The following is a 27,752-nucleotide window of genomic DNA, read 5'->3' on the forward strand; positions in this document are numbered from 1 at the left end:
TTGTTTTGTCTTTTCAATGGCAAGTTGTGTTGGCACTTTAATAAATGGGTGATTTATCTGTGTATAATGGTATTTGTCTCCCCAGGAGGGTGTCCTGCACCCATCTGTGACTCCGTCAGCTGATAAGCCAAAAGCACACACATCATTAACCGTGGTTTATGTGCACCGTTCTATCAATAGTGTGCACACATTCGGTTAATTACATAGAAACTTATCTGACTTGCTGTAAACAAACAGTAGTTTTATTCAAGATTAAACATTTAGACGACCACAGAATAGATGAACAGGCATTGGTCAAACACAAGGTGTTTTTTTTCTGCTGCTGTCTCAGAGACCCACCATATAAAGCAAAGCTTTAGCTCACCAAATTTACATGTATGTCTATGTATACAGTTGCATGTATGCATAAAGACACATATATACATGTGTATATACTGTATATACATATGCTGTCAGTTAGTCTTCTGTATAAAGTTTGCATCCCCACAAATTGTTAAGCTTTAGGTGAAGGTTGGTTTTGATAACTTTCTTGCATGTGTGGAATAAAAAACTTAATCTGTAAATTACAATAAAATCAACAATTTAAAAAAGTTAATACAGGATACAAAGATTTTTTTGAAGACACCAACAGAGGTCTGCATATTAACTATTGTCCAAGCTGCATGAATTTATAGTTACCGTGTGATAAATGAATGTAATGTGCTAATACACGTACTTGTGGAGCGACCCTTCAGAGTAGAAGGCAGTGTTTCCAGTGGGTCGTCATGACCAGGAGCCACAGCAAGAAAAACCCCGGTCATAAATGAGCGGCAGACAGACAAGTCCAACCAAATGAACCTGACAAAGGCACCAACAATACACAGATGTAGTCATCTTTTTTTTTTAAAAATACACATCAAATACAATATACCGCCTTGCAAAGAGGCCATAGAAAAAAAAAAAAAAAACCATGAGAGTCCAGATAAGAAAGTAAGTTGCAAGTTGTACAATTACAGTGGAACTGTACATTATGGAAAGCATAGACTATATCTTATCCGCCCACGCCTGTTGACCTCCCTTTGGAATGTACGAAGGGACCGTTTCTCTGGTGGTAAATGCAGGCAGGACTTGAGAGAATGCATCTGGCACTGGAGGTTGCAAAAGACTCTCTCATTCAACAAATATATGCAGGAGACAGAGGAATCCCCATCACTAGCAGATTGGAGTAAAACAGAGGGAAACAGGTTGAACAATAGTTGGTGGATGGAGAGTTTTTAGACGAGACTCTGGATTAGCACCAACTTCAGAGGTTTTTTTTAAACTGCGTGTCTCCAAGCATAGAAGGTGGGGCTGTGGTTTGACAATGATGATAAAACAGTGTGAAGTAATGGCAATGGTGTATAGGTGAATTAAAGACGTGGATGAGCCTGGGGGGTGGCGGAGGCATTGGTGTCATATAGCATCAGTGATCCGGACTATCCAGTCTCATCTGTCTGCCAAACAAATGAGGAGACCACGGCCAAAATGTATTTCAATAGGCTTTCAGGGTTTTGAAAAACTATCGTGTATCGCGTTGTCTTGCTCGCAATCTGCACCATTCAAAATGGCTTTTCTTTGTACTATGTTTTCAGCGCGACAAGATTTAAGGTCCCCGGAGAGAAGTATCATTTGTGACGAAAGTCTGCTCAAATACCCAAAAACTCTTTTCTTTTTCTGTAAATCTATTCAACTACGATCGGGCCCGGGTCTACAGACAAAGAGTCAGGGGTTAAACTGGGAGGAAGCAGGACAGAAACCAGCAGCCGACCAACACACAGGGAAATTATAGTATCATCAAATTTTATTTGGTTCATAAAGAGACAAGAAGCTTTTTTTTTTTTTTTTTTTAAACGGTGAGCTGACCAAAGCCCTCCTCTTCTCATTAAACTAGAATGAATCCCAATTTAACCCCCGGGGTTTACATTCATGTGAACGTGATAGCGCATAATAAAAAGACTGAACGAGTGATAAATGGTAAAAGTTGCAAGGCTTCATGCAGTGCTACCTCATTAAGATTTACATTGATTCTACTGTTGAGAGAACAGAAGTACTTAAGCCTTTCTAATCATCGTGTCATGATCTCGTGAATCTAATGATCATAAAGTGAATGCATCTTATTTAAAAAATACAAAAAGCTGCGATCTTCATGTACATGTATCATACAGCATCTAGTATTAATGTGGCTTGCGACATAGTGAGTGATCCTATTCTCCTCTTTGTCTCCTCGCTGTAGAGCTCTTTTTAAACATAATGCGTATCTCTAACACTGCCAATTATACAGTATTTACTGTTACTGATAGAAAGACTTGTGTAACTAAAGATATGAGCACATACGAGTCTAAGAAAGCACAGACACTTATGAGTGTAACGCGAATCTGGTAGTGCTTACAAGCTTACATGCAGTTAATGGTTGGAGATGATCTCAAGAACCAAAAACAATAAATACATTGTATAAAACATAATTTCATATCAATATATTAAAATACTATTTAAAATAATATCTTAGACAATATTGCAATATGAAATTGACTGATAAATAGTTGGTAGGCCTACACAGAGAAAGATATATATATGTATATACATATATATACTTAAGTATCCGTGTCCTTCATAGTTTGGTGTTTTGACTTAAATGATTTAAAGTTTCCAGATTTTTCCCACAGGAAAGCAGTACAATCCAGAGAGCTAATACATTTTCTTTTTTCCAACAATAATAACAATGAACGTACAGTACACAGTCCCATAATAAAGATATACATACTGAATACAATATAAATGTCAAGACAGAAAAATAGAAAAATATCAATAGAAATCAAAAGTCAAATACATATCAGAGAAAGTATAGCGAGTAACGTGTACTTATGAGTCTTTGTGGTTCTTGTTGTAGCTGGAGCTTGCATTGGCTCTCATTGTTGGTACATTGGCTGTGTAACTGTACTTCGGTTTGTGGGGTTGTTGTTTTTTCCAGTCCTGACACACACTTCCACACAGACACTTAAGTTACACACATCTGCAGATACAGACACATGCAATGGTACACATGCCTGCACAGGCGAAGGCGTGTACTCAGCCACACGCAGGCAATCACACAGATACACACACACAATCTCACACACAATCACAATCGCACACACAATCACAATCTCACACACAATCACAACACACACACACACACACACACACACACACACACACACACACACACACACACACACACACACACACACACACACACACACACACACACACACACACACACACACACACACACACACACACACAGCTCACATGACCGTGCAGCATTTGCAGGTCTGTTTCTTCTCCTTCTCCTCCTTCTCCTTCTCCTTCTCCTTCTCCTTCTCGCTCTCCTCCCCGCCTCCGTTAGCCTTCTCTTTCTCCGCCATACTCCCGTTTGGCGGAGCCTGCTCCTCGGTGGCCGCGTCTCCTCCCGCTTTCCCCTCCCCATCCTCGATCACAACAAACTCAGCCTTGACATTGCCGTCCGCCCCTTCCATCCCCAGTGCCGTGCGGTTCTCCTGCTCCTCCTCAACGGTCTTGTAGCCCATAAACACCAGAGTAACTGGGTTGTCTGCGCTAGCTTGGTCAGGACTGGGGCCCAGGAGCTTGGCCTCAATCCCTGTCACCTCTCTCTTGGGAGTCTGACCAGAGGTCTGCACTACTCCATTCTCACCTATAGGGAGCACCAGAGCATCATTGAGAGATCAGGGACGTGCAGAAGGAACAAGGGTGGTAGGGGCAAGTCAGAGAGACAAAGAAAGAAAGGAAATATTGTTTTAATAACCTCAGGTGGAGAGGACCAATTTAATAGAGCAAATGCGTTGCCATGGTTTCCTGCGTGATGATATGTTGCCATGGCCACCAAACTTACCTCCATTTTCTTTGGCCACACCCTTATTGGCTGGAACACCTGTCTCCAACTCTTCAATCTCTTGCTCCAGCCTAGCTCAGAAATGCACACAAAATGAGAAATTAAGGATTAAAATTCATCTGTAGTTCCTTTACAACCACAAAGACTATATTAGATGTAAGCCAACTATGAAAATATCCCTGTCACAATCCAAGTTCTACAGAAAAAACAATACTAAATTGTACAAAAATGACTGACCAGTTGCTCAAATGCCACCTACTTATGCTTGGATAAGACATATACAGGGTGGAACACTACACCACCACACAAATATATGAAATTATATTCCTTAAGATTTGTCTTATTAGCAACCCAGACAACCGGAGCGCAATATTTACGCATGCCTACAATTTGACCAAACAGCCATGCACATCAGCCCTGTTGAAATTAAAATAATGGTTGTTGACACGCTGACATGCAGATGTTTTAAGATGCTCACCTGATGATGACCTGCTCCAGAAGTTTGGTCTTTATCTCATCCTCCTGCAGACGCATCTGAGTCTCCTCTTCTGCTGGGGCTCCATCTAATAACCAGCGCTCCCTCAGTGCCTTTGACTGCAAGGCAACATAAAAGATATAGATTTGTTGTTGACAATGCACAAGGACAAACGTGATGAGGCAACTCAGACGATTTGATTCACTTTTCGATAAAACCAATGGTAAGAAGAGGAACACGATTTCACTAACCGGCTGTTGTTGATACTTCCATGTGTTTGGTGGATTTGAGTGTATGTGTGCTACAGCGAAAGGACCTTTTATCATGCATCTTTTACCAGGAGCAGTTGATTAACTCATTAGACACACTTCAGTCTTCCAAAATGCTGCGGGGTATCAGAGCCGCTCTCTCACTTGGACATTGGTCTCCTTTCTTTCTGAAGAGATTAGTGGCCCTCTCACTGAGACACACTGACAAGCCCTTTAGCTAACCTAAAACAAAAACTCTCCCTGTGAGTACATCCAGTACTTCTGCACTGACTGCTGCCACTCACTGATTCTGTCGTTGCACTTCAACTGCTGCCAAAACGTTTGCCAAGTGGACGACATGGCTCCCAGCCAGAGGATAGAGTCTTCTGGCACTGAACTGAAAAATCCAAAATAACGTATAATTCTCCTATTATTCCTAAATTGAGCATGGGACTGGAAATCAAGATAAGTCTTTGAAAGATAAAACAAAAATAAATGGTTCTAATCTTCAACCGCATCAAACATTTCCTGCAGCTTGACAGTGATTACAAGAATATCTTTGTGGGCAAGTTAGGAATACTGAATGTGAGCAGATTTACTGATTGTAAAGTGTTAACCTGATTGTAATTATTGTAGATAAAGGTAATTCTCACAAAATAATGAACTCCCAATTCCCAAATATCAATTAAATTAAACATCATCATGGGAATATGCTTTTTCTATTGTGTATTTTACTTTCATTTTACTTCCTTAAATTCCAGCTTCTCTATCTCCTTTTCAACCAATGTTTACTTCTTCTATTAATTTCCAAACAGCCGTGTATTCTTATCTCGACACCCATCCACATTCCCTCCCGTAGATAAGTTAATATCAAAGCGAATACTTGGCATGCTTTGAAGTAAATATAACAGTGCCTCTTACTGCAGCTGTTAGAGCGTGCGGCAAAAGACAACCCTGCTTGGCCATATGGAAAAGTGCAAGAAAAAGCTCTTGTTTTAACAAGTTGGGCCTGAAAATCTGGACCTGTGCTCGATGCAAATTCCTCTCCAATGATGCAACAAGAATTTCTACAGGAAAAAAAAAAAAAAAAAATCCCCCCGTATTTTGTTTTTTCTTCTCAGACCCGGACCCTGCCCCTTCCTCTCGCTCTCTCTCTCTCTCTCTCGAATGCATCTCTATCCATCATGGAGTTCATGAACTTGAACAGGGCTGTAAATGTCAGGGTGTATCTCCACGTTATATCTGTTAATCTGTTGAAATGAATGTTGTTTTGGTTCAACTCTCGCTTTCTCCATTGAGTAATTCCGCTCCAGACACCCAGCTGCACAGAGCTTTACAGCACACTCTTCTAACAGTGTAATTCAACACTCCTCATTCCCTCAGTCCTGCATGGTCTCTCGGGCACTGAATCTAAACCTGCTTCTTCCCCCAACCCCTCAACCCCCCAACTCCCCAACTCTCCAACTCTCTCTCTCTTCATACTCTCCGGGTCTCTCGTTCGCTCGCTCTCTCGCCACACCCTGCTACCCCAACGCCTGACATCATTTAAATGTACTCACTCACGCGTGTGTGAGCACACACACACACACACACACACACACACACACACACACACACACACACACACACACACACACACACACACACACACACACACACACACACACACACACACACACACACACACACACAACCAGTCTACGCTGATGGTCGTAAAGCTGGAGTTACGTCTCTCTCTCTCCATTGTTCTTTGGGGTAAAAGCTGCTAACGTAGCAGACAAAGGGCGGAACTTGGACACACACACACACACACACACACACACACACACACACACACACACACACACACACACACACACACACACACACACACACACACACACACACACACACACACACACACACACACACACGGACACACATCGACGCACACATCCAAATGTAGTGAACAGCTGTGAAGGGGAAAGCCTTATTTCAAAATAAAGTTTACAGTGGATGTAAATATTATAATTATGTCAACCGCAGCATTCAGAAATTGTTTTAAAGGTTATTTCTTTGTTTGGCAATTTTGGGTAGTACTTTATTTGGTTTCTTTTCACGAGTTAGATGACAAGTTACGACTATCACATCTGTACGGTAATAACTACAGCCAGGAGATGTAAAGTTTAGCTGACAAACAGGGCAACTGTTTGTCAGGTGCTGTCCAAAGGCAAGCCAAAAATATTGACTTTTTACCCTTTGGCTTTTGTACAGATGAAACAAACGAGATATAACAAGTGCACTTTAGAGCTGTTAGCAGTCAGATTTTGTTCCTTTTGGACAGCGACAGGCTGTTTCCAGTCTTTATGGTAAGCTGAGCTAATTGGCAGTTAGCTGTAGCTTCGGATAGAATTGTCCGGGACTGTCAGAGGTTTTAACTGAAGGAACTGCCGACTCCTGTTTGCATAATCATATCTGCTTGCTAATTAAAAACAGAACTGCTATTCATGCTTTCTGTGTCAACAACACTAAAACACCTCATCTCACGTTTTCTTCTGACTGCCTGTATTAGTGTGATTTAACGGCCGGGCAGGTACACCGTTATAAAAATGCGGCATGTAAACGGAGATGTTTATTGGGTTTTCCACATGAACGCCGCCTCTGGAAAAAGAATACTTGCTGTGGTTTGCACAAAGAGCCCTCTAATACTCCTGGACAGCATGATTACACTTCCCCTCAGCGTGTTCGTGTCTATGCGTGTGCGCGCGCGAGACGAAAGCCGGGTGCGGTGGGTGTAAGGGCCGTTTCCTGTTGGTGGGAGTGGGACAAAAATCTGTTTCCCCTGCCAAAGCCCGCTGCATTGTCTGAGGCTTCTGTGTTCTTTTATGAAGCAGCGCACGCAAAAAAAAAAAAAAAAAAATCGAACACACGCATGTGCACACGCGCACTTACAATGGTTTGCTCTGAAAATAGAAGAAGTGGGAGCACGCAGGGGGCAACAGCGCGGGTCACAAGCACTTTTACAAACACGCTCGTCTGCGCAGGCGCACGCACACCTCGACCTTTGCTCTTATCCGCGACCTCCTGAATTGTCCGGAGCTGAAATAGCTTTGATAGTGCTGACACATTCGCTGACAAAAGCCTTGGGTCTGATATAATATGAGTGTGTGTGGTGTGTGTGTGTGTGTGTGTGTGTGTGTGTGTGTGTGTGTGTGCGCGCGCGCGTGTGTAGAAAGAGCATGTGGAGGAGCTGTTGGTGTTATCTGTTGTCCATTCTGAACATTCCGTGACGGCAGCAGTTGTGGAGTATCTCACTATGTTGCACTGATAGATCTGAAAGGAATCGCTATGTTTAATGTTGTGTGGGCGTCCACCATCGCTCGCACGATTCCCGAAAAACACAGAAACCGACCGGCAGTGTTTCTGTCAGCTTGTTTCAAGTTGTGGTGCGGGAGAGGCGCGTAGGAGTGCAGGTGACACATACTTACATTAATTATTTTTTTTTATCTGTGAAGGGCTCCAGTACATTTCAAGCGAAGTCAAACTGCCGTGTTCGCAAAGGGTGTGAATCATGTTGCCGGATTCAAACCAGCTGGTTCACTCATTGCGGGCTCAGCTCTTTCCGTGGATGGCAGGTGGAGGACTTTATGAGTCAAGATAAAGCGTTATGATATTTAAAAGCAACATTTAAATTAATGCTATGCTATGACTACAAAAAAAAAGAAAAAAAAAAGTCTATCCATCCCTTCGTTTCAGGTAGCTCTGCATTACACCACTTACATTGTTGATTGTGACTTAATCGTGATTTATACAAATTAATGAACAGCCTGAATACATATTTACATACCAGAAAGGCTAATTACCATGTGCATTGCTATTGTACCATGCTCCGAATGAAAAGAAAGTTGTGGATGAATGGTGAAGGGATTTCTTTCCTGGAACCGAATTCGGCACACTCAGTATTTGCTTACAGAAGGTTAAAAAAATAAAAACGCAAACTGGAAACATGTGGCCAAAGACCACAACTAAACATATAAAAATGTTTCGCAAGTGAAAGTGCAGGAGGCAACTGATAGTGCTCTGAGCACACTGTGGCGATCAAAGCTCGGGGATTCTTCGTATCCACCTGTTGTGCACACCACTACTTTTGTGTGTTCTCTTCAGCCATGGTTTAACATAATTACATCTCAAGAATTCTCACAAGTATAGCAGTGCAAACAGGGCATGTGCAAAATGTGCACGCATGTGGAAGTGAGAGTGCGCGTACCTTTAAATGCTGGAGTTGCCGTCGGTCATCATCCAGCTGCCTCCTCTTGTTTTCGATCTCTGTCTGCCTCTTCCTCTTCTCCTGTGACCATAAATACACATTACGAGGACAAAACAACAAAGATTGCAGACCGTTCATAAATTCAGGGCTCCAACTGTGTTCGGCATGAGCACTGAAACTTTATCGACATCAGGATCACATTTTTTGAAATGTTTAAAAAAAAAAAAAAAAAAAATGTTGATGATGAAAATCTTTGAAATGTTGATGAGAAGTCAAACTGATATTGACATTAGTGTTGCTCTCTTCACGATGAAATGAAAGTCACATTCAGTGAGATTTTGGTGAAACAAACTAATTATCACACAACTACGATAATAAATTCAAATGCGTTTCAATATGCCTGCCACAGGTGGCAAGTATTTGGCCCCCCCCCCAAAAAAAAAAAAAGCACAATTATGCCACACACACACACACACCTGGATATTGCGATAGAAACAACATAAGAAGACAATATAACAGGCAGACAAGAAGTCGATGTCCTTTAATAGGTGGAGAAGATAGAATCTAAAAGGTAGAGTCATTAAGACGGCAGTCAGACCCTGACAAGCAGCAATGATTTGTTGTTGTTGTGCCATCAGCGTGCCCTGATGTGCACTCTGTTGTGTGCGTGTGTGTGTGTGTGTGTGTGTGTGTGTGTGTGTGTGTGTGTGTGTGTGTGTGTGTGTGTGTGTGTGTGTGAAAATAACTTACAGCAATGGCCTGGAGTTTCTCCTCTTGTGACACCTCGGCCATCCTGATGGAAAAGAAGAGACACGTTGAGTGAAACAGAGATACAAGCACACATGACCACCAGCGTTTGACATTCTCTCGCCAGCCGTTTACCTTCCAACGACTTCCTGCTGACTGAGGTTAAATATGTCTGTTTGGCACTAAATCAGTGTCTCTTTCCTGTCAGGAAGAGTCAGTGTAGGCATGCTAATGTGCAGGGAGGGCACTGCTGGAGATTCCTGCTCTAATAGGTTCCAGACCAGAGTTCGAGGATGGACAGGAGCAGAGCTGAAGCCAGAGGGGAAAGACTGCGACTATTGCTCAACTGAGATGGGACAAAACGGTCGCCATGTCATGCTCCCCAAAAAAAAGTCACAAATCTTAGTTTTCCACAGTGTTTCTGTACAAAATGGCTGAGATGATCTGGTCTAAGTGGCAAATCATAAGTGGCGAATCATCTGAATATTCAGACTGAAAACGTAGTTGCAAAGATAGAATTTGTATTTAAGCTTTGAAGGAGGACATCCACTGCTTAAAGTCATTATCTCCTCCATTCAGAAACGTTTGGTGCTTAACCTCTGGAAACCTTACAGTGTGGGTGAAATGTGATAAGCAATGTAACCCAACAACTACGGCACTTCTTAACTATAAATTCACTGACTTCGGTGTCAAATTATCAATTGTCTGAACTGCCAGAGAAGAAAATTGACCTCTCTGACTCTGACTACAGTCTCTGGTTGCTTGTGGCGAAGCCCCTAATACTATTTTGTGGCGATGTAAAAGAGCTTGTAGAAATGGTAGATGAAGCACACAAAGCAATCTTAGCAGCCGTGTACCTTTTTCCAGCCTGAACTGAAACTGTATGACAACACATATGGGATCCTTATTTCTCTACACTGGTCCAAATCAATCTATTACAAAAGAGCTATGACTAAATAAACTCTCCGTCGCTCAACCCCCCCCAAAGCAGCCCTCTCCAGTGCCAGAAAAATGTGCTAAAACGGATTGTGTCACTATTCGTGGTGAGGGGTGAGGCCCCCACTGTCACTGTTTGAATTAGCTTGCATCACTTCCCAACTAAATAATCCAAAAACAAAATAATGAAAAAACAAACCAAAGCATGTTAATAGTTCCCATTCCTATCACACCCCTGCTGTTGCGACATTTTTTTATTTCCCATAGAAAGCCACGCAGTGCCGCAATACTCGCCCTTCTACAAAAAAAATAAAATAAAGAAGCGTACATCATCTTTCATGCTTGCCGGTTTAAAGTGAAACTCTAGGCTAAAAAACCTCAGGCATGTATAATGGAAGGAAAATCTGGAACATGCAGGGTCCCATTTTCTGGCTTACACACACATACAGTCAAACACCCCACTTGTCTCTGCTCTCCCATCAGGCCGCATCAGCATCACATGGAGACCCTTTGGAGAAAAAGTGAAACCACAATCATCTGATCATCCCCTCAAGCACACGCAGAAACACAGAGGCATATTGTACCGTCTAGACGAATTCTTTCTAATTTTCGCCCTCCCCACTGATCCGGCACAAACAGGAAGAATAAAAAAAAGACATGTTGAGATGCACCGAGTAAAATCAGGCTTAATGTGGCTCAATAAAGAAAAACAGCAATGTCAACATTAAAACGCACCTCGAATAATGATCAGGCATCGACAAAATGAAGCTGTAAATTCAAACGCGTCATTAAAGAATGTATTCAGGCATTGTTTATGTTTACAGTGCGTCTTGGCAGTGTTTTATAGCCCGTTTTCTCCCTGAACCTCTTTCCCTTCCCGTCGCCCGGGTTACAGTGCACATCTGGGAACTCATCTGGATCGATCCATCGGAGGCATGAAGGCCTGGGAGCACCGGCTGAACTCTGCCGCTATTAGAACGGACTGAACATCCTGACCTGACGAGGGTCGCACTGGGCATCGGCAGAGACGGGGCAGGTCTCGCCGACAGCTCAGCCGTGACGGGCGACACGTGTATGACGACGACGACAGCGACAAAAAGAACGATACACATGTCAGTCTATCAATGTCGGTACCTCCTTTGTATACATCAGCGGCGAAAAATGCAGGACAACTTTTCCGCCCAATAAACCAGCGCTTTCTGACAAAACCCGAGTTGCTCACTCTACTTCAAAGCAGCACACACTTCAGTACACCTGACACAAAATAAATGTGCATATTGACCCACATCTGACTGCACACGTTTCTGTCATTTCAACCACCTTTTAAAGTCTTAAAATAAATTCATTTGGGTTTTCTATTAACAAAGAACTTTATGCCATATTAACAGGAAATACAAGCTTATATGACAGTTGTCAGGTTACTGAATATTTATAGCTATAAAACACAAATAAAATGATGCATTACAACTTTATCAGTTTATGCACAACGGTAACTATTTTAATTTTAAACTCAGCATTATCAAATTCACAAAATTCTTGTCAAAGTCAATCAAATCTTTTATTGTGCAAGGTTAAGCTGTAGTTTTTTTTTTTTATGTGAATGACAAATACTCAAAAATGTATAAAAAGGTATGATTTCTACCAGAAATGATGTAGGTAAAGATGAATAATAAAAGGAATGTGACCCAGCATTCAATCTTTGTGCTATGGACACGTTACAGTTTATATTTGAAAGCACTGAGGTTCGATACCCATTGTCAGCAGTGGATAATATTCAAAACTATGTTGCTTGTGCTGAGGTTAACAACAAAAGGTCCATTAGATCAGCTGGTGGGTTAAGAGTGCAGATTCTTCCCACCTTGTCCGACCATTCAAAGCTGAATTTCAATGCTCGTCTTGCTTGTCTAACCTCTGGGCAGGTGTAGTGATGAATTTTTTAAGACGTATTGGGAAACTCCGGTTATGTCCAGCCTGTTGGGACATCGCGGACCTGCGTCCTGCTGCCTCTCTCATAAATTATGAACACGGAGGGAGAAAGGGAAGCAGGCGCGAAGACAGACATTTTTGCGGCATAGTTAGAAGAGTAATTACATCTCTGGCAGAGGAAAAGGATGACGTCGAGGGAGCCCGGCGGCTACTCGGGGACGGTGGAACCAAAGACAAATTGAGGCAGATAAATGTAATAGATCAACAATATCACTCAGACGTTAACAGGGAGAGGAAGTGACCTTAGCAGGCAGGCTTACAGACGAACAACAAACGGGATGTTTTTGACAATATGTCAAGGCAGGTGCATAATCGAAGAAGTCAGGGAAATGGACTTAATGACCAGGCCTATTCCCTGTTGAGTGCACTGCCGCCGTTTCCAGGAACACATTAACTGCCTGCATAGAGCACCAGCATCCTCTTCTAATAGCATTGCGCTCATGGTTCTCCGGCACCAGCAGTCACTTTGCAAACTCTTTCTGCACTGAAATGCCCTAAGAGTAATCAACTTACTGCCTATGAAGCTAAATTAATAATAACCCAACTGAGACTATTAAACCCTCCTTTCCAAGGTGAGAAAAGCTTCCATTGAGCAGGAGGCATCAAATCACAGACTGTATATAAAAGTAGACGTAGCTCCTGGGTCTGAAAAATTAGGCCGATGGGGAAGTGCCTTCAGCTGCGATGCTACCGGGTGCTGCCAGAGGTTGGCTCCAAAAAGCCTCCATCTCCACAGACTCCCATTCAACTAGTCTCATAAAATTCTCAGTCAATACAATTTCTCGAGGAGTTATCTCGGCGTTGTCAGCTGAAGTCGTTTTCTGGCCGTCCATCTGAAAAATAATCCCGTCGTTAATTGCAAAATAAACTCGTGCACTGTGGTGCAGTCAGTTTACGGCTATCGGTGGGCGGGACGTAGCGTTGTCGGGTTTCCAATCAGATCGAGTCAGATCCACCGCTAGCTCCCCTCCAGCTCACCCAAATATGGTCACTACCGGCTCCAAACCGCTCGGAACTAGCAAGATGGCGCCGGCTAAATTCAGAACTCGGGACTTCACAACGGCCACTTTTTAATCCTTTACATGTTGCTTTTGTGAAGAGAAATCACTTCTTTTTTTTTTTTTACAAACAATATGCTCTTAAAACTTGGTTGAGAAACAAATGTATTCACTGTTTATGCTACACAGTCTGGGAGAGTACACTCGCTCTCATCACCATAGTATTATCTTAAACACCTGGAGTTGGACACCGTGACATACTGATCCTGATCCTGCCTCCTACGCTCACACTCAGACGCACAGATGTATTTAAAGCTCGTCTTTATATCATCTGTGCTTCATTAGATAGTAAACACTTCAATGCACAAACAGGAACAAAATCTAAGAATTTTCACAAAGCCCGTCATCAAACTAAACTGAGATAGGTTTAAGTTAAGTTTAGTAATATTCTATACGTTTCCTACTGCCAATAAAACCAAGGAAAAGACCAAAGCCAACAATGAAATGATTCTACTAATAAGTGTGGAGTTAAATCCTGAGCTTATTTTTCTGAGCCATAGAACTCCAACTATCAAAGACACATCAATTATCCAACCTCCTATGTCGGGTGACATGTTGCTTTAATACAATAAACAAGCCCACTTCGATTCAATAACATATACACCATCCTGTAGCTTTAAAAACTCTCCAGTGCACCAAATTCACCACTGAAAACCATGTTATGAATGATTTACCCAAACATGAATACTTTAGAAGACCCTTCATTTGAAATGTCTGTGAACTAGATAGTATGAATTGTTTTTTTTGAGAATTGGTGGAGGGCTGTTGGCCAATTAGAAATGAGAAGGTCCGACAATTAGAGCGAGATGTTTGTGTTCAAGCCAAAGAAGTGGAGGAGACAAAGCCAAACAGAAATAAAAGACACAAAGGAGAATCTTGATTTTCTTTTTTATTTCCCTCCTGGCAGGTGGCAACTGCATTTCAGACAAATAAAGTAGAAAAAAGCTTTTTAACAATTCCAGTCATAGAGAGCCAGCATGCACATGCTAATAAACTATTTCCATTGAGTCCTTCTCACCCTCTGAGAAAGAAATGTGTTCACTCAAGTGTTAATTCATAACAGCAAGAACCTTTTAACTGATATTGTGCAGCTATCATGAAACTCCCGTGCACACTCGCGTAAACTGACTCCGGTGCAGAAACTAGATGAAATGGGGGAAGCTGAAAAATATCAACATAGTAAGTAAGTGGTATGACTCACTCTTAAAATCTAGAAAATATCCCAGATGTGAACAGGATTGTCAGCTCTGCCTATTTCTGAATGAGAAAGCATTTACAGACAGACACAGAAAATAACGCAAAATGCTGCCTCTTCAGAAAGATGGATGAGAGTGAAAATGACTCTTGAGCTTAATGACCCAGGCACTGGATTAAAAAAAAACAAACAAAAAAAAACAGAGACTCTGGAAGAGGAAACTAATCTCCAATCCCCTTCACATTGACTGTGTTGGAGTGGCACTTCTTGCTTCTTCTCTCTCCTCCACACATGCGGAGCTTCATTCCTTCAGGCCGAAAGAGCACAAGGACAACAATACTCCTCCCTGCCTTTCTGCCCTAGCCACACACACTTATACCAGGCCAGAACACACACACACACACGCACACGCACGCACGCACGCACGCACACACGACTTCTCCATGCAGCTCCGCATCCTTCTATCTGAGGCAGAAACTCAAAATTGCGCCAAACATAAACAGTGCGGTGACAATAAAAACTGGAGGAAGTCCGTTGAGGTCACATGTTAGTATTCCAGGGTCAGAGGGTAACACTCCTTTCTCCCCTCGAGGTTGCCCGTAAATAACAGCTTTGTCAGAACAGAAGAGAGCGAAATAGTGTGTGACATCCATGTCGAGGGGGCGAACGAGAAGCCGCACACAGGCCGAGACACGTGGGGAAGGATGGGGAGGACTGAGAGTCACTTCTGATGTAATACTTGTCCCGGGACACGACAATGAATGGATTGTGATTTGGAATTTGTGTATCAGGACCTTTTCTTTTAATAAAGTAAATGCTTTAATACACGGAGGAAAGAAAAGAGCACGCACGGAAAAAGCACTGTGGGGATTTTGTATGATAACTCGATCTAAATTAGTGGGGATTGCGACAATCACTGAGGCTGAAATATTCTGAATGTTACTTCAGTTCTTGGTATGGGTCAAGCTACTAAATATATTCTTTTCATAATATCCCTGCCGAGAAAATGCTAAGTCTTTGCAAAACCGGCGATTTTCCTCTTTAATCCCAAGCCAGTGGTGAAAACAGCTTTTTAAACCGCTGGACAGAGATCAACATCACCCTATTGTTGTAACTTTCTGAAACTGAAAAGCAAACAACCACGCCCGCTTTCGAAAACTGGCCAGATGTGCACAGGTGTGAAAATGGGCACTTCTTCAAGCAAAGTTTTGCAATTTCTAAAACACAGTGGGATGACTGGACCTTTACAACATCAATATTTTTTGTATTTTCTAAAGCCCGTTCATTGATTTTTGCCAACTTCGACTTTTTAATTTCCCTCTCACGATGATGAACAGCGTGCCCCTAAAGTTGCCCCTTTAGAGCTCGGGATGTGCTTTAGGGCAGACTAGTTCATACATGCATCATCGGCCGATGATAAAAGTGTCAATACCAATTCCAGATGGACTGACTTGAATTCAGAATGAAAAGCCTGCCATCATAAAGAGGAACGAGACTATGATAATAACTCAAATATGGGGATGATGGAGCACCGTTTACAATCTTTCCTTGAAGGTTTTTATAGTGTTGTCCTCATTGCTCCCACATGACCCGAGGCAACACACGTTTTGTTTTGTAGAGAAACTAGGAGAAAGGTTAAAAAGCTGATATGAATGTCAGATTGTTGCTTTCAGAAAGTTACTAACATTGTCTGATGCAGCCTCCCTCCGGCTCCGAAGTAGCTAAAATGTGGGATTTCATGCTCTTTGCAACCATTAAATATGCAAGTTTTTTTTATTTTTTTTTTTAAGCATGCCGACACCTTGGTATATTTCCAACTTCGCGTCGATTCCCCATTGCTCCTAAAAATGCGCCGTCTCATTTCTGACACGCCTCCCACTGACCCCTTCCTTGTTCTGCCTCCGAGACCGACGTCCGCACCCCGTGTCTCTTCTCCCCGGAGTCCCAGTCACAAACTTGCCACACGGCTGAATTTCTTCACTCGACCACTCTCGACCTTCATTCCTTGCGCAAGAGAGCACTGCGAATCCGTTGAGTCGGGGTCTTTGCTTGTTAATTTTTACATATCCAGGGAATGCATGCGGAGGCCACGGCGCTCCAAATACTTTATCGATCCATGCCGTTTTGATTACAAGATGTCAGAACACGGGTTCAGCTTGTACAAGGTAGAAATGCAAACCACACAGCATCTTTGATGTCCCTGATAGGTTTGGTTCAATGTTCAGAAAATCCTAATTTGGGCAACGGGGCGAAGAGGCAACCACCAGGGGACAGAGTGACGTAAAGGCCTTTTAGCTGCACTAGAAAAACAATCTGGTCCGATTTGGAAGCGGAGATTTGTCAGAAGGAGACAAATTACTGCAAAGACAACATGTGACTGGTAAGATGCAGATGTTTCCGAGCTTCTGACCACCCCAACACAAAGGTCCACAGGCACACCAAAAATAAAGCAAAGTTGGAGACGTGCAGTGGTTGAAGCAAAGAGTAGAGCTTCAACGATTAGTCAGTTGAATCGTTGAATGATTAATTGCCAAATAACTAAAAGGCTAAATGTCCATTGGCTACGACTTCTCAAACGTGACGGTTTGATGCTTATCTTTTTCATATGAAAGGAAACTTCTTTTTTTTTTAATGTTTTGGACTGTTGGTTAAAATAAAACAAGCATTTTCATGATTTTCTGACATTTAACAAAAAGTTTTGCATCTGAACAAGAAAAACAATTGGCAGATTAAACTATACATGTCAGATGCAGACCTACTCTAAAGTGTGCAATGAGCTGCATTACAGACTTACTTTGGACTCATTGAGGACACTTTGCACTTGTGGTCGTCACTTGATTTAGCAAGAAAATAGCAGCTTCTCTCAAACAAACGGGCAGGAACCTGGGCGTTCTGGACAAAAGGTTGCTCTCCCTGGCTCGTGGATTTGAAATCTATCACGTGATTGTTCGTACGTTACAAAAATGTTGCACAAAAATGCCCATTTGTGTCTCTCACTATGCAAGGCACGAAGTCATATCAAGAAGTTAGGATAGCATTAAAGAGTGAGGAAAGATTAATAGCGGTTCTAATTGCTGACATTTACCTCAGTCTTTTATCAAAAACAGTACAACAACAGCATTAGCCTCGACATGACCTGCTGACAGCGTTGCTTTTATGTTTACAGACAACCCATTTCCACAGCGGACTGTCTCCTGCGTCCTGGTGCGCTCGCTCTGCCTCTCTGGTCAATCAGCAAATTCTATACATCCGGAAGCCTATGGACTGGCATTATTGAAGCAGCCCCTCAATGTTAACGCAGGAACCATTAGGCCTAATAGGCGCCTTCCCTCATGGCAAGATCCCAATCCCCACTTAAGGCTCTCAAGAGAGGTCAGGAATTGTTCATACTGCGTATGTTTGTCCAATATCAGCTGGTCCGATCTCTTGTGGGATTATTAAAGAAAACAAAACAATATGTGCGTCATTTACAAGGGGACACGGTCTAATATTTATCCACCTTCCTCATTTTAAAGCAGTTCGTGTGTGTCGTGTGTGTGTTCGCTTTCAGGTTGTCTACAGTTCAAAAAGATGGATTATCCCTCTCTGCCTCTTATCAATAGTGCTTTTGATATAATCTCTGCAACAGCACTGATGATGGTCATATGAGCGTGTGGGTGTGCGCGTGTTTCGGACAGCAGGCACAAGACACACACCAAAAAAAAAAAAAAAAAAAACGCAAACACGTACCGCCGAGCACATTTTCCCCTCTGAGATTAAAACGATTTAGTGGCTAAAAATGACAGTTTATCAGAAGACAGAGTATCTGCTGGGAAGAGAGTGAAAAAAAAAAAAAAAAAAAATCCTTTCCTGACTTATCTGTCATGACAAAGCAGAAGGAGGGGAGGGGGGGGGCTGTAATGAGAGATCCTTAGAAAAAAAAAAAAGGTAAGAAGAAGTGACTATCCAGGAGGAAAAGAGAAGACGGAGATTAATGGAAAGAGAGAAAAAAAAACAACAACCATGGAGACAGAAAGGGCGAGGTGAATTGTTATGTAGTATCTAATAATATCGCACATCTGTTTCTGCCCAGATGCTACTCCTTATCGCTCTGTATGCTTGCTGAGTAAGCTTTCACTTCCACTTCCTCTTTTACCCGTCAATACTGTCTTCCAGCGTAAAAGCATCACTTTTGTAATGCATTCCATTCATTTTCCATGACCAACTTGCTGATCGGATTTTAGAACCACCGCATAAATGGTCTCTTAATGACAGCAAGGTCAGCGGGGGGTAATCAGCAATATCCGTCACTCCGGGGCAACTCGCTCAGGGCAGGATATGAACCCGTGAGAGGCCTTCTGTCCTCCCGTAATGATGCCGTGCCAATCAGTGGAGTCAAAGATATGTAAAAGTCTTTAAAATAACAACAATATCATGTGACCCGCCTTCTTCTAGCCTGATTTTTTTTTTTTGGCCAACAAAATGTAAACACGACACTGACAATACGATCACCTTTTCAGTTGAGATGGTGAAGGTGTTTTAAACTTTAGGGTAAGACTTACAGCAGCTAAATGTTCAACTGTGCTCAGCAAAAAGTTCCGAACTTCTGTCCATCGAGAGTGTGGTGCTGGCAAAGTAGCGTACATTGGTTTACACGGCCAGTTGGTGGGGAAACAACTGCCTGCTGCATCTGGAAATGAAGCTGATGAGTTAGACCGAAGCAAAACGGAAAAGACAAGGGCTGCAAAAGCAAAACAATGAGCTGAATGACACCGAAACGCTCCGTGGAACGGAAGGCTGAGCGATGTTTCGGTGCGGATTTGTCACTGCAAGAGAGACCTTTCGCATACAAGAAGCCATGCAGCCAATTGCTTATCTGAAGATGCTGATTACAGCCACATTAATTAGGCTACACGTTGTTGTGACTTGACAGTCAAGTGAACGCTGGGTGCGTATCAGCCTCCTCAGAGCTGACTGAAGGGCACTTTGATTGTAGTTAGTTGGGAATAGAGAAGCTGACTCAGTCATATTTCACCTCATTTTTCATGTACAGCCCATGAGTAGGAATAAATGACCTTCCGGGTACCAGCCCATTTCCACCCATTTAAATTGATGAAAGCAGATCCATCCCAGCTCGCAAGGCCAGGAGACAGTCGTCAACGCACAACTAAGACACACACACACACACACACACACACACACACACACACACACACACACACACACACACACACACACACACACACACACACACACACACACACACACACACAAGCAGTGCAAGCAGACTCTTAGGGCTTGAAATCAAACATATTTGGGTCCTTTTTCAACATCAACACTCTGATAACTGATACACACACATGCACGCGCACGCGCACGCGCACACGCACACACACACACACACACACACACACACACACACACACACACACACACACACACACACACACACAATCCACCCATTGGCTTCACTCCTAAATTTAAACTGACCGCTGGCTATTGACTAAAATGCACACACCAAAAAGCTGCGAGCATACAAAGACAGAAACGTGGCTGTCCACAGTCATGATGCCAGATGATGATTGGGTGGACAGGACAAGTGCTGTCAGCTCCACCGGGAGTTGCTGACACAACACAGAGCGGCCAACCGGATATAGACCTTCAGCTCGCGTACGGCCTGGCAGAGGCCTTTGGTGGGCTTAACATGCCTCGCTCATACAATAAAACGACAGAACCGACTAAAAACAGAGGCAGAGACGTGCTGCGAGTCAGTAAAATATTGCTCTTCTTTTTTGTATTTGTACTGCCGCAAAAAAAAAAATCTGACGGGCTATGTTTTTTTTCTTCATAAAATCCGTCTTTTATAATCTTTCTTTAAGGGCATGTTGTATTCTGTTTATTGTGTATTTTCTGATAGCTAATGACACATTTCCAATACACTGGACAATGAAAACAGATTTTCAAAATAAAAGAATCGTGCAAGCAGACTCTCAGGGCTTGAAATCAAACATATTTGGGTCCTTTTCAACATCGACACTCCGATAGCTGACATCACAGATGGATGAGATGTAAAAATCACCTCAATACACATTTGTCCAGCATTTATAGTCAAACAGGTGTCTCGACGGCTACTTGGATTAATATGACAAAGCCCTGGCTGTACTTCGAAGACAGAGAAATATAATGGGTGTGTTGCGTTTAAAGGCGCTATCATTGCACTTGCTGGTCTTGTCAACAAAGGTATTGTCCACAACAGTCACGTCTGTTCTCAGGGCAGAAACCCCGACAAGAGAAACAATGGACACAAGACCAAACAAAAACACACTCTCTGTCTGCTTGTGATTCCAGCTACCTGCTGCGATCAAAAGTAATCGCAAAAACGGAGTGAAAATTCACGGAGTTGGTCCAGTTGACATTGTTCTATTCAGAGACAGGAATAGAAACTGAAGGTACACACAAGCCTACGTGATCGTGTGAGGATGGAGGAGCCTCTGTAGCGAACGTCCATCTGTTGAGGATGCAGAGCCTCAATTCTCTGCAACACTAAACCGAACTGGCTGGGTCCACCGCACTGGTGCAAATTCCAAACAGGAGTATGTCATGGCCAAGGTTTAGCAGCTCATGCGCGCCATGTTGGAGCGGGCTGCTCACATCACAACACAGAATACCCTGCTGCTCTCTCCTCTCCTCCACCGGCTGGAAGCAGTCAGCATCTCTCACCCAGCCAGTGACGGCCATGCTCGGATGGCGCGCCTGGAAATTCACCGTCGCGGCGAAAAAAAAATAAATTCGAAAACATTAAAAAAAAAAAAAGACATCCTGAAAGACTGTCCTCGCAAAAACAAATCGATATTACATGATCGATCAAAGGCATTAGCGTAAACATTTCCCGTTACACCTGTCGGCCCTACCATGTCTTAAAAGTACAGCGGCCCTCTAGGCATGCCAAAAAAAAACCCCAAAAAAACAAGGATGACATGACATAATAATGCAGGTATTTCTCCCCTAAATCTGCCGCTGACTTTACTGCGAGCATGTTATTCTGAATTTGCGCGTATGCGCCTTGAAGGATGCCGCGCCTCTTGTGATTGTGAGTTGTAACCTCGAATCAATGCAACGACTCTCGCGCGGTGTTTACAGTTAGAATTTCTCCGGTAGAGACAGATACCGCCAATATGGTTCATATTATTATTATTATTATTATTATTATTATTATTATTATTATTATTATCATCATCATCCCTCCTTGTGTTTCATCCCTCTGTCCCGCTATGTCATCTCTCCGTGGCAAGGGATGCTGTAAGGGCTGGCTGGAAGCTTAAACGTTGCAGCCGCTGGACAAATCGCCAAAAAGCAGGTCGGCCGCGAGGAAAACACTGGAACAAGCAGCGCGCACTGAAAAAAAAAAATCACACGACTTACTCGGATGCAGGTCCCTTTTCCTTCCCGCCGCTGACGTCTCCCAAACAAGGTGTCGTGTTGTTTATTTCGGAGCACTCTTGACACCCCCTTTCCTCTCCTCCTCCTCCTCCTCCTCCTCTTCTTCTTCCTCCTCCTCTTCTTCTTCTTCTTCTTCTTCTTCTTTTGGCTGGCACCCCTTCTGTTATTACGGAGGTGACGCCGCGGGCAGCAGCTCGCGCGCGCGCAGCCCGACAATAATAAGACCCCCGACGGCTTCCTCGCGACCGAAAAAGACGCGCGACGGACTTGGGCTGGCGCTCGCGCTGGGAATCTCACGGGATGGCGGGGCGTCGTCCGGAGCAGGTTGTAGTCTAGTTAGCACACGGGTGAGAAAGAGAGTCCGGAGTGGTATGTGAAGGGGTTGTGCAGAGGGGGTGGGGGGGGGGGGGGAGGATACGCCTCCCTGCCTTGTGGAGATAAAAGAGGGGGCCCTGGCTCTGCGCACGTTGACTTGAGATATGGGTCCTCCTCTCCGAAACGGGGGCCCTACTGGCTCCCTTCCAGCCTTATCATATGACGAGCAAGGAACAGGCCGTCTGCTTCAGAGGAGCAGAGTACGTACGTGCAAGCCTTAAATTGGGATCAGATCCAGTTCTTCTGCCGGAGAAGAGAGCGCCATTCTTCTCGACGTTACTGCCTCACTTCTCCATCTAGTGGTGGAACGAGACTCCACGTCAAGACTCCTTAAAATGGGATTTCATTCTGTTACATAAATAACCTCCGGCTCTGAAGCTGAAAGGCTTTGCAAAGCCTCGAGCAGTGATTCGGAGCTGGGCTGTCTCCATCATCTTTCTGCTACATTTATCAAGTCAAATACGTTGAACGTTCAAATCATTTATCAGTTTCTTATTATCCCTAATTTTGTAATTATTATTTTTTTTTTTTTGCCTGACCCTAATTAGTCTTTCACATCTGCATCCTCAAATCATCCAAAAATATTTTGCACCTGCACCCAACATACAGCAGGTGGTGCTACAGTTCCAGACGTATTCTTTTGTTATTCCAGGTTTCCAGTCTGAAACAATCCTGATCTGCCAGTTCATTGGTAATGGTAAGACCACAAAATATAGGCTGTATATTTTTTTCATTTTTTTAACAACCAAGAGGACTTGTTCATATGTAAAAAAAAAAAAAAAAAAAAAAAACACAGAAAAATCACAAGATATGATGGTTAATTTCAACTTGTTTTTATCCGTTTTAGAGTAGATCTCTATATGGTGCTTTATTGAGTCTTTCTATTCAGGTGAAAACACACACAAAAATATAATTGTGTCCTTGTTGGCTTATATATTCTATATCAATGAGCAAAACTAACATGATGACACAAATGATTGTTTCTCATTCTTATTATGTGAATTTTCCCATATTCTAATTTGTTGTCTAGCCACAGTTGCCCATTGCTCACCATATTTCAAGAAATAACCAACAGTGTAGGGCCTTAAGAACTGTTTGAGTCTCCAACTCTTCTGTTGTGTCGAACCCAAACAATAGACCAAAAACAGCATTTCCCTTCTTGTCATAGAAGCCCTCTATGCCCTGCCTGCTGCATCCGAGTCGCCTGCCGCCATCTCACCAAAGGCACAAAACACATGCCCATACTGGTTCAGCGCAGCATGTATCGGACTTCTACGAACTGTCCACTTTGTGGGTCACAGAAGTCTAATAGCCTGCTGTGGCTCCTCCCCAGGTTCATCAGCTCTCCCAACCATCCAAGTAAAATACGGCGCTCATGAACCCGTTCCCTGGAGGTGCGAGGAGCAGCTGAGGCGTTACAGGCTTGCTGGGTGATGAGGTTCACCACAGTGCACATACGGAGCGAGCGGCTGCTCTCTCAGAACGACCGGCCCGTGCCCCTGAACGTTTACCGGCCATGATGTCTGCTCCATCGAGCCTGCGATGGACAAACTGAGGCGCAGCAATGCATCCTTCATCACCCCAGTGGTCAATGAAACCTCATACGGGCCAATAAATACCTCACGCACAACCAAGCCAACATATCTTAAGCACAATGACTGCCATTCATCAGTGTGGAGAAGTGGTTGAATATTGTCAACAATGTCCTTGACAATGAAGGTGCCAATCAAGTGAAGGGACTCATTTTGAAACATCCCTTCGACTTGCCAACCACCTGGCGATACGTGACTCTTCCTCTGCTTAAATATGTCGGTAGCTGATCAAGATTTCCCCTCACTCGAATCATGGCGCCTGAGAGCCAAACCCCATCTTGCCAACAACTGCACAACATCCTGTATTTCGAAGAGGCATCCCCTTGCTGTGAAGCACCCACGCTGGCCAGCTGACACTGAAGTGCTCTGTTTTCATGCAGATGGGTAATTATGGCTGTCTTGTGACAATCAGACTTTTCACATAAACTGAATGGTCTTTCTCCAGCTCTTGAAGGCTGATGGAATAAATGCAGGCTCTTCAGTCTTTGCAGCAGTAAAAAGCATTGCACACCTTTCACACCAGGACTGAAAGGGAGCCAATCTGTTGTACTACTGTGGAGGATATACTTTACCACTTTACTGTTGAACCACAAATGTAGGATCTGGCTAATTTTGTTTAGTGGCTGAGAATTTGGTTTTGTCATAAAGATCTTGCACATAATTTCAAGAAAACACTCAAACTCGGGTGTTAATTATTTCTGAGCATTTCCTTATCCGCCCCCACCCCCCACCTCCCACCTCCCCTGAATGCCTCCCTACCACAAACACGCAAACATCTCCCCAGCATTAATTATGAAATGAAGACAAACCTTAAAACTTATTTCATTTGACTGCTCACCAGTAAAACTTTGGTTTCCTCCTTTCTCATTGAGATTGATGCCTGACGCCACTGCCTGTCCAAAACACGCAGAAAAAAAGACAGGATAAGGTTGATGTAGCAAAAAAATAAAAATAAAAAAATAAAAATAAAAAAAAAAGATTCTAAGCTAAAATAAATACATAAATGAACACCTGCATAGCATTAATATAAGAACAAAATCAATACAATACTATAAAACTCAATGATCGCAATCATGGCTAGATGCAAGCTCCGTTTCCTTCCAAAGCAAAGAGCCAGCAAGCCCATGTCCTAGTAACTCCACTTACACGACTCCTTGACTTGAAAATGGAGTCGACATTCACCTTTTTCGTTTTGCGCATTTCTGATCTCTCGCGGGACAGAAAACAACAGTGAAATAGTTGAAAATGTCAGATGTTAGCAGCAAACTATCATCTCCAGCAAAGACTATCAAGCTTGCACAGCAGGCTAGCTCGCGAGCTACCAAGGACAAACACTGGGATAACATACATACTATTTATGTTCAAAGACTATTGTTAGCAGAAACATTGCAAGACAAAGTTCCACATTAACACTGAGCGGACGGTGGCATAATAACGCTTAAAGCACAAACATAACTTCGACCGTTTCCTCTTCTCTCGCCAGGTGTGTCGGTCAAATGGCTGTGATTGGCTGGATGGCCGTTCAATCAATGTAACTTGACCAATAAGGCTTTCACGTATGAATGACGGAGCAGAAGAAAGCGGAGATGGAGGGACGATCTGCCTGTGATTGGTTGTTACGTTGTGGGTGGGTAGACATACAGTCAACACAAACAAAATGCTAAACTTTTGTTTTCATTCCCTTTTTTTACGAGTTGAAGGAAAATATCTAAGACTTGATATTTGTACAGGTATGCCCTGGACTGATCCCGATAAAAAAAAAAAGTCACCCTAAAATTTGCAGTTTTATCTTGAAATTGTTTTTCTGTATAATAGGTAACACCTGCAAAGTGCCTGCAACGCCCACGTGCCTCCTTGTCAGACAAAAAAAATCCGACTCAGATTTGAGTTCACCTCTTAGAATTTGGAAAAGGTGCAGAGGAGAGATATGGAAAAGGATCATATTTGTGTTTATTATCTCCAGACTGAGATAAAGGTGTAGAGAAAGGAAAGTGGCTGAGCAGATTTGGGAGCCCGTGAAGGAGAATAAAAAGGGATTTTAATCCATTCTGAGGAACTGCATGTTTCCCCGTCTCTACCTCACTTCATGCGCGTCACGTCTCCCAGCTTTCACTCCCGCAAGCCATTTTTACACGTGTGCACACAGAAGCACCAAGTAGGCAACATGCAAACACAACCACATGCAAGGAGTAGGATTTTGGAAAAGAAACGCAACCTCCCTTGTGTGTGTGTCTGTCTGTCATGACATCACGATAAACACTGCTGACAGATGAGGGTCAGGCGTGTTTTGGTACTGACATCTCAAAAAAAATATTTTCTCCTTGACAAATGGAAACAACAAAGGGAGGCAGCCGACTCAGTCTCAATTTGATAAAGATAAGGCAGCTTCACGGACAAAAACATCTCGGCTTGAACGTGATAGGAAACCAAAAACAGTGTGTACCTTTATGTGAACATGGATGCAAACACGTGTGTGTGTGTGTTTACACAGCAAGCGCTTTCCTACGTGTTTATGTGATTTGTGTGTTTGTGCATGCAGATGACTTGGAGCCCTCGCAGTCCTCGAGGCCAGCTCAGCACTTGGCTTCTTATCTCTCTCTCAGAACCTCGGTCATGAATAAACATCGCCGGAATAAAATTACCCAAAAATGAAAATAACTGAGTGGAATTTTGGAGGAGGCGGGTGCAAATCCAACGCAGCAGGGGAGGGGTGCTGAGAAAGTGAATGGATAAGAGAGAGTGTGAGTGAGAAACTGAGGGAGGGACCTGAAAGGCAGATAGAGGCCTATAGGAGGGGGAAGGAGTGTAAAGAGTTTCGCTCCATCCTGGAAAACCTTCAGTGCACTGCCCCCCCTTCCAACCCCCCCCAAAAAAGCCCAAATGCTTCACTTCTTTCTCTTTGTCTCCGTCTATACCATCTCTGTCTCTCGCTGTATGCTTTAAAATGTCAATCGTGCCTCTGTGGGCTAACTGTAGATTGTTTTGTATTCTCCAATGCTGTTTTGCCAGTGTATGTGGGCGTGTGTGGGAGCTGGAGAATTTTTCTACTCTTTTTCTTTTTTCCCCTCCTCTGGTTTGTAATGAGCTGTTTCACTTGATCAAAAGATAACGTTTCTCTCCAACTCGCTTTGCCTCATCTCTGTCTGATTCTCCTCATCTTTCATTTTCTGTTACTCTTCCTCTCTTCCCCTCCTTCTTCCTGTCTCACTCTTTACTTCTCTTTGTACTTGTCTCCGCGGCGGCAGAATACTGCCACTAAAACCCGACATGAATAATGAAAGACGAGCGTTTGGTCTCCCGTTTGGATCTGTTGTGAATAGCGTCTTCATAATTTCGCCTATCCTTTTGAATGTGCCCACAAAATGCCCATCAGTCTGCCTCTGCCACGGATCCACAGGAGAATAATGATGCAGTGGATGCGTGTGAGTATGAACAGGATGCGTTGGCCTAATTATAAGTCGACATCATGAACACACCTACTGTCACTGTCCCATCACTGCATCTGCCCACACACACAAAGACACACTCGCTTATGGTTTTTTTTCCCGCAAGGCACTGCAGCTTTATT

At 43.2% G+C, this 27,752-nt stretch overlaps 1 protein-coding gene across 1 annotated transcript; it reads right to left on the bottom strand.

The window, feature by feature from the left end:
• Positions 1 to 858: 858 nt before the first annotated feature.
• On the bottom strand, positions 859 to 22,285 carry palm1b (paralemmin 1b). The gene is made up of 6 exons (XM_069710690.1): positions 22,200 to 22,285; positions 9,627 to 9,669; positions 8,877 to 8,957; positions 4,386 to 4,501; positions 3,908 to 3,978; positions 859 to 3,709 (listed from the first exon to the last, which is right to left on the bottom strand). The coding sequence occupies exons 2-6, from the start codon at positions 9,666 to 9,668 to the stop codon at positions 3,303 to 3,305; spliced, it is 717 nt and encodes a 238-aa protein (XP_069566791.1). The 5' UTR covers position 9,669; positions 22,200 to 22,285; the 3' UTR covers positions 859 to 3,302.
• Positions 22,286 to 27,752: the final 5,467 nt, after the last annotated feature.

This window comes from Brachyistius frenatus, unplaced genomic scaffold (genome assembly GCF_029030835.1).
Source record: "Brachyistius frenatus isolate BFR_SWC_R1_liver_20210118 unplaced genomic scaffold, ASM2903083v1 Contig_93, whole genome shotgun sequence".
Lineage (NCBI taxonomy): Eukaryota > Metazoa > Chordata > Actinopteri > Embiotocidae > Brachyistius > Brachyistius frenatus.